At 44.9% G+C, this 15,532-nt stretch overlaps 3 protein-coding genes across 5 annotated transcripts; all 3 read right to left on the bottom strand.

Annotated features, from left to right (window-relative positions):
• Positions 1 to 247: 247 nt before the first annotated feature.
• LOC112874967 (ethylene-responsive transcription factor CRF3-like) lies at positions 248 to 1,429 on the bottom strand. The gene has a single exon (XM_025938604.1). It carries the CDS (start codon positions 1,225 to 1,227, stop codon positions 493 to 495), a length of 735 nt encoding a protein of 244 aa, XP_025794389.1. The 5' UTR covers positions 1,228 to 1,429; the 3' UTR covers positions 248 to 492.
• Positions 1,430 to 3,449: 2,020 nt separating this feature from the next.
• LOC112872585 (transcription elongation factor TFIIS) lies at positions 3,450 to 9,841 on the bottom strand. The gene is made up of 7 exons (XM_025935635.1): positions 9,463 to 9,841; positions 8,986 to 9,241; positions 8,529 to 8,610; positions 7,951 to 8,008; positions 7,397 to 7,479; positions 5,827 to 6,021; positions 3,450 to 4,696 (listed from the first exon to the last, which is right to left on the bottom strand). The coding sequence occupies exons 1-7, from the start codon at positions 9,737 to 9,739 to the stop codon at positions 3,746 to 3,748; spliced, it is 1,902 nt and encodes a 633-aa protein (XP_025791420.1). The 5' UTR covers positions 9,740 to 9,841; the 3' UTR covers positions 3,450 to 3,745.
• Positions 9,842 to 10,303: 462 nt separating this feature from the next.
• On the bottom strand, positions 10,304 to 14,283 carry LOC112872583 (serine/threonine-protein kinase HT1). Of its 3 annotated transcripts, none has more exons than XM_025935634.1 (7): positions 14,121 to 14,283; positions 13,330 to 13,838; positions 12,606 to 12,738; positions 12,322 to 12,517; positions 11,718 to 11,842; positions 11,363 to 11,521; positions 10,304 to 10,831 (listed from the first exon to the last, which is right to left on the bottom strand). In XM_025935634.1, exons 2-7 carry the CDS (start codon positions 13,686 to 13,688, stop codon positions 10,523 to 10,525), a joined length of 1,281 nt encoding a protein of 426 aa, XP_025791419.1. In that variant the 5' UTR covers positions 13,689 to 13,838; positions 14,121 to 14,283; the 3' UTR covers positions 10,304 to 10,522. The 3 variants fall into 3 exon arrangements, with proteins under 3 accessions (XP_025791419.1, XP_025791417.1, XP_025791418.1); XM_025935632.1 differs by having other exon boundaries at positions 10,432 to 10,831; positions 13,972 to 14,243; XM_025935633.1 differs by having other exon boundaries at positions 10,432 to 10,831; positions 14,066 to 14,243.
• Positions 14,284 to 15,532: the final 1,249 nt, after the last annotated feature.

Below are 15,532 nucleotides of genomic sequence, written 5' to 3'. Positions count from 1 at the left end.
GTCATAGTTACCCGCGCATGCTGACATACGACAACACATTTAATTGCACTGTAACAGTGTAATAAAAAAAGCCCGCGAACTTGACACGCACACAACAGACAAACAATTCAACTGAAATAACCCGTGAATAGATCAATAGCTTGCACTCCACAAAGACAATCCCAATAACCAACTATAAGCAACAATGTACCACTACTTTGTCAAAAACATGATATTAGTGCTCACATCAAGAGGACTAGATTGTATATGACAGTTCAATTCCACATTCAAGCATGGCATATTGCATCATACAGATCAGGCACATATTTCTGAGTGTAACAGAACACCATATATACATTAGAGCAGCATCACCCAATCATATCGCATCCTGAGCCATATGTTTTCACATCGACAGTTTAACACTAACCAAAATTATACAATACCAGGTTCTAATGATGCTATAGAGATAGACAATAAAGCTTCTAGGGATAGTAATTACGGGTACTTGGGGCCTCATGCCCCGCCAACCTCCTCCACGCAGACAGAAGCAGCACGGATGGCGATGCGCAGGCAACTGCCATTGCCACAGCCCGGACGCTTCTTGCGCTTCCCAGGGATCATCTCCCACATAGGCTTTGGTGCAAAAGCCTTGAGCTCCGAGCTACCTCCCTCCACCTGGCCGTTATAGCTCCCACCCTCCTTCTTCACCTGCAGAGGGACGGTCGGTTTCACAGGTACTGGTGGCAAGGTGATCACCTTTCCTGGCTCAGGAGTCAGCGAGATGATAGGCTTGGCTGGCTCTGATGGCGGCGGGTAGCGAGCGGACGGGAAGTTGGTACGGGCGCTGGCACCGCGGAGGCGGATGCTTGCAGTGTCATAGGCGGCGGCAGCCTCCTCCGCAGTGTTGAAGGTGCCCAGCCACAGGCGGCGGCGGTTGTGCGGGTCGCGGATCTCCGCCGCCCAGCGCCCCCACGGCCTCCGGCGGACGCCACGGAAGTGAACGGGCGGATTAGCCCCGACCGCTTCCATGACGCGGCGCTTCGCGCCCACGCTGCTGCTGCCACCCCTCGCCCTCCGCGGAGGCGGCGGCGGCGCCTCATCATCGCTGGAGGACGAATCGGTAGCGTCAGCATCGTGCACGAGGATCCGCACCACACGCGCCCGTGGCTGCAGCGGCGGCTCAGACACCGTCATCGCCACCTCCGCCGCCGCAGCGGCCAGCTGTTGCAGGCTAGGGTTTGGACCCATGCCTTGGAATCGACGACTCAATCCATGGGGATATGCGATAGGGTTGGCTACGCTTAGCCTCCGCGCCCCTCCATGAGAGCGTGGGGTTGGAGGCGAGGGGTAAGGGTTTTAGGGTTAGGACTGAGGGTGCCACGAGCTGGTGCGGCGGCGAGAAGAGCTTGTGGGGTTGCGGTGGAAGCGGGGAGGCGAAGGGGAATTGCTGCGTTGAGGGGTGGCTAAAAGGAGAGCGGGCTGAGGGGTAGTTTTGGAATTTCGTCGTTCAAGCGTCGCCGCATCTGATAGGAATCTCCGGTTTAAGGAGATCAAGGGCGAGGATATTCTCGTATTTTGCCATACGATTAACAACTGGACTACTGTTTTGTTACAATAATACCTCTTTACAAGAAATGTAACTAGACTTGCATGGGAGTATTAGGTTGTTGATTATATGTGTAGTGCTTACATAACTTTTGACGGACTTAAAAGAATACTGTGAGCGCCACCGTTACTGTAACTTCATTATTGATTTGTGAGTTAATTCCATCAAATAGAGTTGTGATAGCTAGAGGTAGTTGTGAAAATATATTATATTTTTGAAATAGATTTCGCACCCACTAAACGTTATGTCGAGTATGTAGGTTCGATGGATACTATGATTATATCGTTATTTCACTAATATTGAAAGGAATGTTAATGGAAGTTGCCATAGTAAAAAGGAAATTATGAAATTATGTAAACTAGTTACCGAGCACGTGTTTTTTTAATTTTCTCCAATGATACCTATGCAAGAAATTCCTCAATGTACTTTCTCATCTACATTCATTATCATCCTTTTACATTTCTGTCGCTTAAAAATTTCAATCAGCCTTATTAATTCTCTCCAGTTCCTTTGTGGGGGCATCCATCGAGTCATGGTATATTTTTCACATAGCAGAGATCAAATCATTAGCATAAGCTGTTGAAAGATAAGGAGATACCTTAGTAGAGGATGTGGAGTAGGTGAATGGCAATAGTGGGTAATTTTTAATAAAATCCCATGGGTGGTTTGGTCCTTTTGCATGTATAAGTTGTTGAAAGCTAAGGAGAGTCATTAGTGTAGAATGTGGATATGGGGCAGGTGAACAGCAAAACGATAATTTTTAGTAAACTCCAACAGCTGGTTTGGTCTTTTTGCATGCAAAAGCTATTAAAAACTTGATGAGAGATATTAGCAAAGGATGCGGGGTAGATGAATGGCGATGTGGGTAATTTTTAGTAAACTTCAACATGTGGCTTCATCTTTTAAAAATTGATAAAAGTTAAGAAGAGCCCTAGTAGAGAGGGTGTGGGGTAAGTGAATGTATTGGTGGACAATTTCTATTGAACTTCAACGAGGAATTTAATTTCTTTTGCATGCACAAGGTGTTAAAAGTTAATGACAGCTATTAGTAGAGGATGCGGGTTGGTGAATGGTAATCGTTAGGTAACTTCTTTTTTTTAGGAGATTGTTAGGTAATTTCTGATAAACTTTAACAGGCGGTTTGATCCTTTTTGCATTAACGAGCTGTTAAAAGCTAAGTAGATGAGGTTTCGTGGAGTTGTTAAAATCTCGGTTGGTAGATCGTAAAAGCTGCTGTGTTTGGACGAGCTAGAGAGTATAAAACTGAATTTCACGACCTGAAAGTGGATATAATCTGTGTCTAATTTATCTAGAGCTTGATGTCAAATAGGGGTCCAAAAGGTTTAAATGAGTGACTCTATCCAACTAGTACTATTTCCATCTCCTTAGAAGTTGTCCTCGGTATCGTCCTGCCTGGTTCACAAATCACACATGGAGATGGCGTGGGCCTCCTGTCGGCCTATCCTCCATTCCTCCTCACCCTCACTGTTCCGATGACGTGCCAAGGGCATCAGGATTCTTGCCTAGAGAGACTCCAACTTTCCAAGCGTTGTTCAACACAACGACAGACACACCACCAATAGTCCCTGTCATCGCAGAGGACAGCCTTTCACTGATTCTCGTGGCCTTCTAGAAACAGCAACATCCTTCTCGACCCATCACAATTTTCTTGTCCAAGTCGAGACCCTTTCTGGATAACAAAATGTCATGAACATCATAGTTCCAAGAAACTTCACAACGGTACAAAGAAACAGAAACCAAGAAGGGCTCAAGCCTCGTCTGATGTATCATGAGCGCATCCGATCTCCATATCAACTTTCAAAGAGCAGTGCTGTCAATATTGCTATCCATATGAGAACATAACTGTAAAACAACAGCGCCATCTCATTTACAATGAACCACAGAGCCATCCAAAACTGATGGGTACAGCAGCTGATGATAATTAAGACAACAACATTTATGCGGTCAACTAGTACAATCTGAATAAATCAGGTTCGCAAAGAGCGATAAAAACAGGGAAGAGGAAAAAGGCTCCTAGCTTACGAAAAACTGATTCCAATCTGCCCTGTCAAATTTGAATGACAGCCCTAGCTAACAGAGCACGCATTTTAGTAGGCTGGTGCTCAGCACTACTAAGCCAACATTTTAGCAGGATGGCACTCAACAGAACTTCCAGTGATTGTTGCAGTTCACGCATGTCACAAATGTTGTCATCGGTTCATCAGCACTCCGAGTCTGGAGCTGATAGTAAGTTGTCTTCCGTTGGCCACATCTGCCACACTTGAACTGATCAGTTGTTGCCTTCGGTGCTCCTCCGCGCTCACAGTCAAACAGAGCCTTCGCCTTGATCTGTTTATTCTCTTGCTTCCTTGCATCACTAGCCATCTCTTCGGGGGATATGTCTGGAAGCCTCTCAGGCCTCACTTGACCAATGAGAACTCTTCTCCGGAAATCAGTGTTGTTATCTGCTCTCAGGTTAAACATTATTGACCTATATTTTGCCTTCTGGGCCCCAGTAGAACGTCCAAGCTTCTCAAATAATGCGGACTCCACTGTCACAGCAACTCTAAATGGGTCACATGCATCTACTTGGTCCAAGATGTTCCTCACTTCCTCCCGGTCATCATTGCTAGTCTCTCCGGGAACCTTTGAGAAAGCTTCAGCAAGTAATTCCCGGATTTTGTCTCGGGTGGCGTCATTGCATTTGACAAGGGATGTAAGCTTTGGGGGTCCAGTGGGGACAGATGCTGTCTTCTTTGTATCAGGAGTTCTACTGACTTCTTTGGAAACCCTCTCAACCTTCACAGGTTGAGCTTTGGAACCATTACTGGTGGTCTTCTCAACTTTGACACTGTCAGGCCTCTGACCTCTAACATCCACATCTCTTTTCTCATCCTTCATGCTTGATGATGAAGAATTTCTTTCAATCTTCACTGGCCTCGCCTTCTCAATCTTCCCTGAAGAATCACTTGATCTTTCATTCTCTGAGCTGCCATTTTTCTTTCCTGTCTCTTCAAGAACAACCTTTTTCCAGTACCCAAAAAGGTCTGTAGCAACTGCCTGAATGCCCGAGTGAGGGTGCTTAGTAAGGTGTCGAAGACGTTTGCCAACCTGACGGACAAAAACATAGCATATAAGCATAGTATGAAGCAGCAGATGAAAATAATGGGAACCAGCATGTATTAGAAAAACAGTAAACAGGCTAAAAAAGAAAGCTTGTTCAACACACAAGTATTAAGTTGATGAATTAAAGTTTACATTCCGATCTTATTTTACTTGAGAATTTAGTTAAAAAGAATGGATCGGGAATTCTGGCTGTCAGAATATCTATAGAAGTCGTTCATTGTGAGGGTGTCCAAAATTGAATGTTATGCAACTGAATATGCTTTGCACAGAAAAGAAGATATTTAAAATGAGTAACTAGCCTCTAGCCGTTCACATCTGACAAACTTTCCCGCCAAAATGAGCCAACTAAATAATCATGTCTACTCTTCTTTTTTCTTAAATCATTAATCCACAAATACGTCATCACATGTTTCACATGATTTCCTGCCAATTATGCACTACAACCTGAAACAAACACAAGCCAATGCGCATTCTTACCAAACAAGCAACGGATTGAGTAACTAATTCTTCCCGCTCAACAGCAGATTAACTTTGCTATTAAATCAGACCAGATCTGAGCCTGGCGCACCACTGTTTTGCAGAATACCGATCAAGATGAAATCTATCCAAAAGGGTGATGTAATTTTGATATTGAATGCAATGGAGTTATACAGCCCCAGCAATTCAGCCAGAAAATAGCAACACATTGATTATCTATCAAGTACAAGCTGTATCAGTTCAGAAATCCCAGCCACCTGAAGTTGCCTAAATGCCTACAAACATCCCTAAATCTGGAAGCTCTTTAACAAGAACATCAAATTGAGCAGACAAGGAGAAAACATATCTTCCTATCCACGCCCAATAGGTACAAAAACCCACTAGATCTAATTCCTATCAAAGGACGGTTCTTCGTATCTCCCCACGTCGCCTTAAAGAGGGAAAACGTAAAAAATCCCTCCCAAGCATCACGTCAATTCGACGAACCAAGCCGATAATTATCCACAGAAAACCCAAATTCAATGATAAGGACAGAAATCGCTCACACTTAGATTGCCGCCATCGCACGCATCCACCGGAAACGACACGAGAGGGATTTACTCGCAACCATGAAAAATCGGATCGGGGTGGCCGCTCACCTGCGTGGAGACGAGCACGTCGGTGTTGACGCGGATGGCGCGCAGCCGGCGCAGCGCGTCGAGGCAGCGGTCAGCCTCCGGCGAGTCGTCCTCCCCGGCCGCCGCGTCGGCCGCCTTCTTGGCCGCCTCGAACGTCTCCAGCAGCTCCCTCTCCATGGCGGCAGCGGCGCAGCCCGGCGAGGCGAGATCAAAACCCTAGCTCCGCGCCGCCGTCCCTCTCTCGCTATCCTCTGTGTGGCGTGGAGGCGGAGGCAGGAGCGGAGAGAAAAGAGGTTGGATTTGGGAGGAGGGGAGAGCTTTATAGCGGGCGACCGGCTCACGGCGCGAGCGGCTGTCAGAGTCCGCCGTTGATTCGGAGGCGGATCCTTCTGGAACGACACGGATCGGACGGCCCGCGAGGCGACACGTGGCAAGTTCCCGGAGTTCAGTATTTTGACAGGACTTGGAGGATTTCCGTCTGCGTCCCGCCGTTCTGTAGGCTGTACTGTAAGAAGAAAGAACATCGCTGAATGTTTGGTGCAGACGGGTAAAGTGTTGTCATCTCTTGTGATTTTTTTCCCCTTCCGTTCCTGATGCTACACAACGAGACAATTAGTACCCCTTCTGATGCAAGTCTTTCCTTCAGTATCTCATAGAGTCACCTGAATGGTAGGGTGCTGGAGTGGTAGCTCACAACACAAAGTTTGCAAGGACATTGGCATCACATGCTGCTATGATGTTATCACCAAAACAGATAGCTGATGAGATGCTCCCTAATCGATGACGTCACATGCTTTTGCAATTGACATAAAGAAACGATCCTCACAAGATCTGTGTCTCCTCCAGGAGACAAAAAGGGACAAAAAAAATCTAATCTGAATTCAGCATGCTGGTTGCTGGCACCGTTACATAAGCGCAGCAGCTTCTACATGAATTGGAGAAGAAGTGTTTCGGGTGTTGGAAGGGTCTCCCACTGCAAATGGCCCGCATTGTTGTACCTTATAACCAGCTTGCACTTTGGGCGTTGCTTGAGGCCATAGCAGAAGATCCATTGCCATCGGCAACCTTTGCCAAGGAACGGTACTGCAACTTCACGCTTTCTGCATTGTCTAAAGTCTTCACTACATACCTGCTATGCATGTGAGCAGATTACGAAAAGAAACAGATTTTCAGACGACACAAGGATTGTTCTTGATTCAGGTAAGGAGGCCAGGAAGGACGAAATGTTTCTAACCATCCATTTAAGCACTGCGCTGTTACAACTGCTTGACGCCCCACAAATCGTTCTGGGGTCCTCTTGTTTCCCTGGCAAAAATCCACTTCGGGCGCTAGTTATTAATACAATAAAAAATAGAGAGAATGAAAGCTACTGCTGCTTAGTTGACGTGTCGATAAAATACCTTGATTATGACATGGTCAAAGACAGAAAAAGGAAACTGCACACCTTTCCCTCTAGAAGTTTCAGTAGGATTTGGATCATCATTGCCACATTTGTCCTCACATAGAGTAGAATGGATTTAAGAACATGCAACACATACAGCTGCCAAAATTTGAAGCATAATTGATATACTGGAAAAAATGGTGTGTATACCTGTTCAAGGCGCTCTTTCCTTCTTTTCAATGTGTTTGCTGAATCCTCTTCGCGTTTAAATGCCTGAACTGCAAGGCGAAGAGCTGAAAACATACCCAAAAAAACCTTTGAGGTAACGGAAGCTACAAAATACCAGATTGCATGAACTGTGACGCTGTATGTGTGAATGATTCACAGCTCTTGGTTGTGTAAAAGGCATGCCCAGCAACAGGGGATGTTTACTGGAAAGCATTGAATAGTACATGCATATTGTGTTCAAGCTGCTAGTAGAAGGAAGCAGATATAAGGGCAGGAAGGCATCAGCAACAGCAATACAAACTATTTAATCAATGGGTACCAATCTTTAAGTTACACATATATCCTTAATCTTTGATCCACAACCACCAAAAATGCTGTGATGGGTAAAGAGGAGTTGGTGTCATGGTTAAAGAGATGAAACATGCAAATAGCCAAGACATTTACCAAATTAAACAGCAAGAACAAACAAGCTCATTGGCACAATATAATGGATACATATATCATTGTGGTTGATTCTGAGAAGTTCAAACTCGTACCCAAGTTTGGTCGAATTGTGTCCTCGGTAATTGGCTGCCCACATTTACCACAAGCTTTCTGCACACATGGAATAGAAACCATTCTATATCACTTTCTCCAAGCACTTGAAATTTCACAAAACCACTACAATAAGCAGTGAGTTATCAGGGTTTCAGTTTCCAGGATTATTCAGTCATGTTTGTCCTTGCACATGGAAGGTTGCATGATGTCCACAGATGAATAACTACAAAATATTGCTATAACCACCTCTATTTTTTCCCCTCGTAGAGCTATATACTCGATAAATGGAAAATGAAGTGTTGGAGCCTTTTTAGCATATAAGTTCTTGGAATGGCATGTGTATGCTGGCTATAAGCCAAACCAGAGGTTATATAAATAATGGACAAAGGAAACCATTACACCTCAAAGCAACAACCAGCTTATTGTAATTTGATTAATATACAAGCTTGGGCCACGAACATCTTGACTAACAAGCACAGGATTAGGTACAGCACAGAGAGTAATTGTAATGGTCTATAGGTACAAGAGCCAAAAGCTACCAAAAACAAATCAGGTGGATAAGGATCCATTCACATACCATTCTGTAGATATGCTGCATCCCACCACTTCCGTAAGAATGGCCACATGATAGAATCATCGCATCATCCATGAGAACACCTCTGCAGATATAGATGTGGGAAGAGAGAAGAAATGAGATTTTTGGGATTACATTTCTCTTAAGAAGTATCATTTCTGTGTCAGAAGCAAAGTTGAATTGGTTCTGAGAAATTTCAGTGCTAAACATGCCCAACAATCATTTAGCCAGAAGGAAAAACTAGCAAACCATGAACCTAGTCAAGTACATATAGTGTGATGATAGACTGCTAGCAGATGGTTGACATTAGCATTGCATTGAAACAGTGTCAATTTTATATGATGCTGTTTTACTACACTACAAAAGTGGATCAAGAAGTTCAAATTACCAAGTTATCTCTAATATCTAGTACAATAACTAAACTCTCAGGAGAACAACAAAGTCATTTTCAGGTACCCACGTCAACGGATCAGAAAGGTGAGCTCTCAGCAAGTCCCAATAGCTAGATGCAGGACCCCCCTCTCTTCTTCCGATAACACCGCATCCATTCTCCATCCTCATCTCCATGGGGATAGTACCAGGTTCGTCCCCTCCAGACGAAGTACACCCATATTGCTCGGTTCCACGGTTATAAAAATGACTCTGCTGCTGCCACTGATGCACCTCTTGCGTATGCCTCGCTCCAATATCCCCATTCATCGCTGCCCGCCCAATACCTGGTGCACGATCAGCAAGCAGCAATGATCAGTTGATCACCTTCATCCAGATACAGAAGCATCTCAAATCCTAACTGGGAAATAGGGGCAATTTCACTACTCAGAGTCCCTGATGGACCTGCTCGATCATGGATCCGCACGAGTTAGGTTTAACGATTCCTCGCCTACAAGCAGCAGAATTCACTCTACTTGTAAGATATGAAGGCCTGAATTCGCTTCACCTGGAGCAGAGGAAGCGCGTCGCTGCTGCGAGGCGTGGGCCGCTCCATCCGCCAGCTCAGCCTCGTCCTCTTCGCCGCTGTCGTCGTCCATGCTGCCCTCGTCTTCTTCAACCTCCTCGCCGCCGCCGGAAGTGGCGGGCGGGTGTTGGTGCTGCGGCAGGAAAGGGACGGCGTCGCGGGAGGGGAAGTGGGCCGCGGCGGGGAAGGGAAAGGGCAACGGCAAGGGCGGCCCCCTCGAGGAGGAGGCCGCGCTATTGGCCCCCGCAGGAGAAGCCATGGCGCGGCGGCTGGAGTTGGGAAGAGCTTGGAAGCGCGGCGGGGTTTGCTGAACTGGGCTCGGGCCTCCAGTCTTCAGCTCTCTGCGCTGCAGTGGTCACAGCCTCAGGCTCACAGCTCAGCTGATGACCGGTTTGAACGAGTCTCACACTCAGCAGACTCGACTCTGAAGAATTTTTCACGTTTTGCCATTAAAAATAGAATAAGAACTACCACATTTTCATGTAAGTTTCTACATTCCTAACAGGCATCCAGTTCTAGAACGTAAAAAATCCCAATATACTTATGCTGCACCTCAAGAAAAAAATTACTTGTGCTAGGCATCTACAAGGCAGCGTACATCTTTTTAACATATCTTTCTGACCATATAGCACCAGAAGTATGAAAATATAGTGTGTTCGAATAATACTTTTGACGAAATAGAAAGTGCTTTTCGATATATCCATGGTAAACAAAACGATTGGATCTGGATGTGTTCTATGGATTCGAACCGTAGCATCATCCTGTCAGGGTTTATTTGGATATCATGATTTGCCAGTAGTTATCATACCAGTGGCGCCAAATATGCAGTGAAGAGAAGATTGCTCGAATACAAGCATGGACAGGTTACAGTAAAGCAGCTGCGAGCTATAAATAGCTTGCAAAAGTTGCGCTTTCAACTTTCCTTTGTACCATCAATACAGCAGCCACTCTACACTTAACAAGATCCCTCTTGTATTACGCATGACCTAGGCTAGCATCTTTACAGCACCAAAGGAAAACATCTCAGGGCGCCTGAGACGCATCACGCCTTCCCATTGCCTGCCTTCTTTGAGGCGAAGAGATGGCGGACGACCGAGAGCTTGCTTGTCGCACGCGAAACGAGCGAGGAGCCAGAGGAGCTCCTACTGCTCAGTGATGACCTTGTTTCTTCTGATTCCTCATCTTCGTTTGGTTCCAAAGATGGCGGAGGAGGTATTGTCATGAGGAAAGTTTCAAGCATCCGGATGATCTGGCTGAAACTGGGTCGCATGCTAGGATCCTCAACCCAGCATGACTGTACTATGAACACAAGCTCCTGGGGTGTCTCCTCAGGAAGTGGTGGGCGCTTTTGCTGTTGATATAAGCAAGAGAAAGTATTATTTATACCAGTAGACTGCAATCGGAAACAAATGTATACCGCAACTGATAGTAATGCTAAAAATGGTAATCAGATAGGAGTTTATGTTCTAAGGATTACAGGATAAAGTGGAAAAGTTTGTTAAAGAAAGGTGTTAATGTTATGTAAAACAGTTGGATGATGCTATGGCATCTGATTCTTCAATTTTATGCATATGTGGTCAAACAAATATCGCAGACACGCCACGAAACAAAAGGTTAATAATTTGACATTCCAAAACTTCCTTACATGACAGCATACAATTCGAAACATTGCTTCCTTGGAGGAATTCAAAATAAAATTCTGTCATTTCATCTTTAACATTTTAGCCTTCACACTTTAGGCAGCCAAGCAAATCTTTCAGTGAGGAATTCAAAACTACGAGCAGTTAAGTAACCACTAAGTAGTAAGAGGCTAGCAGCTTTATCCACAAAAGGAGGCATTACTAACTTGTGCAAGAATGGGCAGCAATATTTTCATGCGTACCTGAAAAGCAGCAGCATATGCAGCTTGTAGATTTGACATGCCTTCGAATGGCATTCTATTGGTCAACAACTCCCACAAAACAATGCCAAAGCTGTACACATCCACTTTATTTGTGTAATGCTTTTTCTCACCACGTCGAAGTGTGACTGTGCTGTACAGCTGCAAAATCACATGAAGAAAGAACATGAGCAAGCCTTTACAATTGCAGAGTTCAGTACTGGGGCCTCTAATTCTTTATTGAATAAAAGGTACCAAATACAGCTAGCATATTACTGTAAGAGTAAAGTTTTTGGTGGTTTAGGTTTCAATGTAATTTTACTAGCTTGAAGTTAATGCAGAAAATAATGTTTACAACCTCTGGGGCCATCCATCGGTAAGTCCCAGTTTCAGCCGTCATCATTTCAGTCACAGTTTCTTCTCGTGCAAGTCCAAAGTCAGTAAGTTTCAGCTTCTTACGGTTTGCTGTAAGCAACAAATTATCTGCACGAAAGAGCCATAAAATAAGCATGAAGAATTTAAAGCAACATAGAAAGCACCAGACTGGAGCAACCAAGAAGGTCAATGAAGCAAAGCAAAAGATCAAAGAGATTGCAACATTTTGAAGTAGAACCATGAGCAGGAAAGTAAAGCTGGTGCTGATGTAGACTCAAGAATATTCAAATGAATATCCCATAGATCTTATAATAAATGTGGAAAATGACAAAACAGAAGTAAACACCTTACCATAAATTTTGAGTGGCTAAAAATAATGTATTTAAAAATTAATAAAGACCATAATTTGGCATAAAAATACATCCAAATGAACATAAAGAGATCTTAAATTAAAGCTGCAACCAACAATAATATATCAGCAATCTATGCAATGCAGTTTTTGTTACGCCAACAGAAATAGACTTATTCTATGGGTCAAAGGATCAGAGTGTACAAAGCCAAAAGTCAAATAACTTAAGTCTCCTCACCAGGTTTCAGGTCTCTGTGTATTATGCCATTGGCATGTAAACAGTCCATTGCATGAGCTATGTCTAGTGCATAGCTTATTGCAGTATGTGTATCTAGTTGGCTAGGTCGAATGCTGTTCAGGTAATTTTTCAGTGACATCCCAGGTAGTAGCTCGCTAACAATCACCATCAATGGTTCCTTACAGGCTCCAATGAACTGCAGGATGCATAAACTGTTGTGAGAAGGTCCAAAAAAATTGATGATTATCTAAACACACAAGCAAGTCATTCAGACCAGCAAGTACCTTGACAAGATTCTCATGTTTCACTTTGCACATCATATTTACTTCTCGAATGAAACGGGCTTCAAGTGTTGCTTTCTCTTCTGGAGTGCTGCCACGGTTAAGAACCTTTATTGCTACAATTTGATCACCATACCTATTCAAAGCATGCATGGAAAAGTCGGTTATGTGTATGGCTCAAACATACTAAATGGTAAATGAAAAGAAACTGACTGAACAAGTTTATGACATCAACATGAGGAAGTAAATGGCATGAGTTTCTTCAAGTGATGAGAATGTCATTAAAATCTGTGACGATACCAACCCCATTTACGGCAGAACAGTATTTCTGAGTGTGCGAGGACAGTATATTAGAGATCGTTGCAGGTTTCCTACCATCATGGCTAACATTCTCTTGCAGGTCCTGAAGGTTAGCACAGCTCATGACTAATGCTTTGATCAAAGGATCCTTTTGCCTACTAAAATCTCAACCAAACATTACTAGTATAACTGATGGAGGAACAGGATGTACTTCCAGGATTTGGGCACTCTGAGAACCTAATTAATTTGAAGCACCCATTCTTTGCAAGGATCTAGTGCACAACACCCATTAATTCGACAAGAATTAAGATGACAAATAAAGCAGATACTTCAAGCTCGGCAAAATTGATAAAGTAACTACAGCATCGAGTACAGACACGTCAAAATTAGGCACGGGTATGCATGTCTCAAAAGCATCTTTACTTACTTTCCCTTGTAGACCTTCCCATGAGCTCCCTCCCCAATCTTGTCCCCAACGAACAGCATCTTGGGATCAACAAGCAGCTTCCTGTCGATCCAGGACGCCCGCGCCGTGGCATCCGAGCTCCGAGCCGGCGCCGCCGCATCCGAGCACCGCGCCGGCGCCACCGAATCATCAGCCGCGACCTTGCTGGGCCGCGGCCGCCTGAAGTCGTCGCTGCCACTGCTGCCGCCATCCCGGCACCCGTCGCTGCCGCAGCTCATCGTGTCTGGCCGCACGCGGCGCGCCGCAGCAGCAGCAGCAGCAGCCGCGGAGGAGGAAACGACACTGTCGGGGTCCGCGAACTTGCAGGAGAGCCGAGGCATTAACACGGACACCCCGCGCGCGCGCCCGAGCAGCCGGAGCCCCAATCCGCGCGCCCCGCGCTCATAGAGTGCGCGCGGGTGATCAGGAATCGGAGCACGGGGGCCACGCCGAGGCACGAACTTCCACCACCACCAGATTTTTACAGCCGCCTGATGAACAAACGACGGCGAGTTTTGAATTTTTTCCGCACAAAAACCGCAAAATTCTTCCAGAAAAACAAGCGAAAATATAGCCCAAACTCGCTGCGAAGCACTAATTGCTTCGGAGAGCAGCGATTCTTACCTAAGAACGCTCTGGAAAAACAGAGAAATCACAAGAAAGCGAAAATAACCGAATTTTCAAAACAAACCGAGCGGAAAGTAGCGGTGGTTTTGACCTCAAGAAATGCGAGAAAGTACAGCAAAATTCACTAGTGGGGGCGGAACCCTAACCCTAGAGGGGAGGGGATGAGATTTGGTGCGGCTTCCCGGCGTGGGGTTGGGGGGTGGTCGTCGTCAGTCGTCGTGCGGGGAAGGGAAGGGAAGGGAAGGGAAGGAAAAGTTGGGGGGAGAAGGTATCGGGGAAGGCAGAGCCCGTAGTGGGCAGCTTTTTATAGAAGCGCGCTCGGCTAAAGCAGAGGCAAAGGAGCAAGGCGAGTGGAAGCAGCCGGTAGGTGTATTGGCATGCCCCCCCGTGTTCGTACCACAGATGGCGCCCATGCCCAAAATATCTCTCCCAAAGGCACCGTACTAGGTACCCTAAGATCTGCTGCATTTGGTGCTCCATGTGGTGACTGGTTTCTTTTCCACTGCTTTGAAATGGGTTTCCCTTCAAAAAGAAATATTTTTAAGATGAAGAATAATATGAGAAGAAAACGATACCGTAGAAATAACATATGTCAGTTACCATACCGGAAGGCACGTATAGTGGTATATAGGATAAGATAATGATGAAGTAAAATGTACACGCCATAGTGTTGCGTAAAGGTATATCGAATGGTTAGTGGATAGATACTGATGTCGTAGAGATAACATGTCAGGTACTAATGCTTGAGATAGGACAACGACAAAATAAAGCAGGTACGTTAGTAGAGTTGTGCAAAAGTGTATCGAACGGTATAACGGATATGATAATGACTAATAGAGATACAAAATTGATGCAAGAGATAAGATAACGACAAACTAGAGCGAGAACGATAGTAATATTGTGTAAGATGTATTGGACGATGAAGCGGATAGGATACATGTATCGCGAGGATAACATGTCAATTTTTATTTATTAAGAAACACATAATGATACGAAGGATGTCATAACGAAGAAGCAAGTAGAACACATCATATTGTGGTGTAAGAGTGTATCGAGCGGTATAGTCGATAAGAGATTGGTACCATACATATGATGTGCCAATCACCACGAGTGTTAATTCATACGTGATGATACAAAGAGATAGGATATCTATATGAAGCAGAGCAAACATGTTAGTAGTGATGTGAATGGTATGGTGTGGATAGAATAATGATACATTAGAACAAACATGTCAGCTATGTTATGTAAAGATGCATCGAGTGGAATACAAACAAACATGCCATTGCCATGTAGAAACACATGTTTTGAATAAAAGGCAAAGAGAGCTTTGCAATACATTAACATTGCGAAGAAAATACAAAAATGAAGTTCGCTCGCAGCGTGAGAGTTGAACCTCTAGCTGGGGCAGTTGCCCGGTGGACCATTAGCCAAATCCTACAGGAAATAAATTAAATACAGGCGCGCTAGTGTTATCCTCCATGTCCTTGGCTCAGTGGGCGTATTTGACTGGGGCCGAGGGAAACGAGCGAGCGCAACGACGACGTGGGGGCCGCAACTG

The sequence above is a fragment of the Panicum hallii genome, chromosome 9 (genome assembly GCF_002211085.1).
Source record: "Panicum hallii strain FIL2 chromosome 9, PHallii_v3.1, whole genome shotgun sequence".
Taxonomy (NCBI): domain Eukaryota; kingdom Viridiplantae; phylum Streptophyta; class Magnoliopsida; order Poales; family Poaceae; genus Panicum; species Panicum hallii.
The sequence above is the reverse complement of the archived record's forward strand: the minus strand, read 5'-3'. Positions and strand labels throughout refer to the sequence as shown.

Bases quoted from the DNA above. Each gene is read 5' to 3' on its own strand.
- LOC112872583 (XM_025935634.1), bottom strand. From the start codon at position 13,688: ATGCCTCGGCTCTCCTGCAAGTTCGCGGACCCCGACAGTGTCGTTTCC. The intron at 12,518-12,605 runs GTACTTGCTGGT...TGCATCCTGCAG, and splicing joins AACATGAGAATCTTGTCAAG to TTCATTGGAGCCTGTAAGGA. The intron at 10,832-11,362 runs GTACGCATGAAA...TTATATCAACAG, and splicing joins CATATGCTGCTGCTTTTCAG to CAAAAGCGCCCACCACTTCC.
- LOC112872585 (XM_025935635.1), bottom strand. From the start codon at position 9,739: ATGGCTTCTCCTGCGGGGGCCAATAGCGCGGCCTCCTCCTCGAGGGGG. The intron at 8,611-8,985 runs GTGGGTACCTGA...CTATATCTGCAG, and splicing joins CACCTTTCTGATCCGTTGAC to AGGTGTTCTCATGGATGATG. The intron at 4,697-5,826 runs GTGAGCGGCCAC...TTTGTCCGTCAG, and splicing joins ACGTGCTCGTCTCCACGCAG to GTTGGCAAACGTCTTCGACA.
- LOC112874967 (XM_025938604.1), bottom strand. From the start codon at position 1,227: ATGGGTCCAAACCCTAGCCTGCAACAGCTGGCCGCTGCGGCGGCGGAG.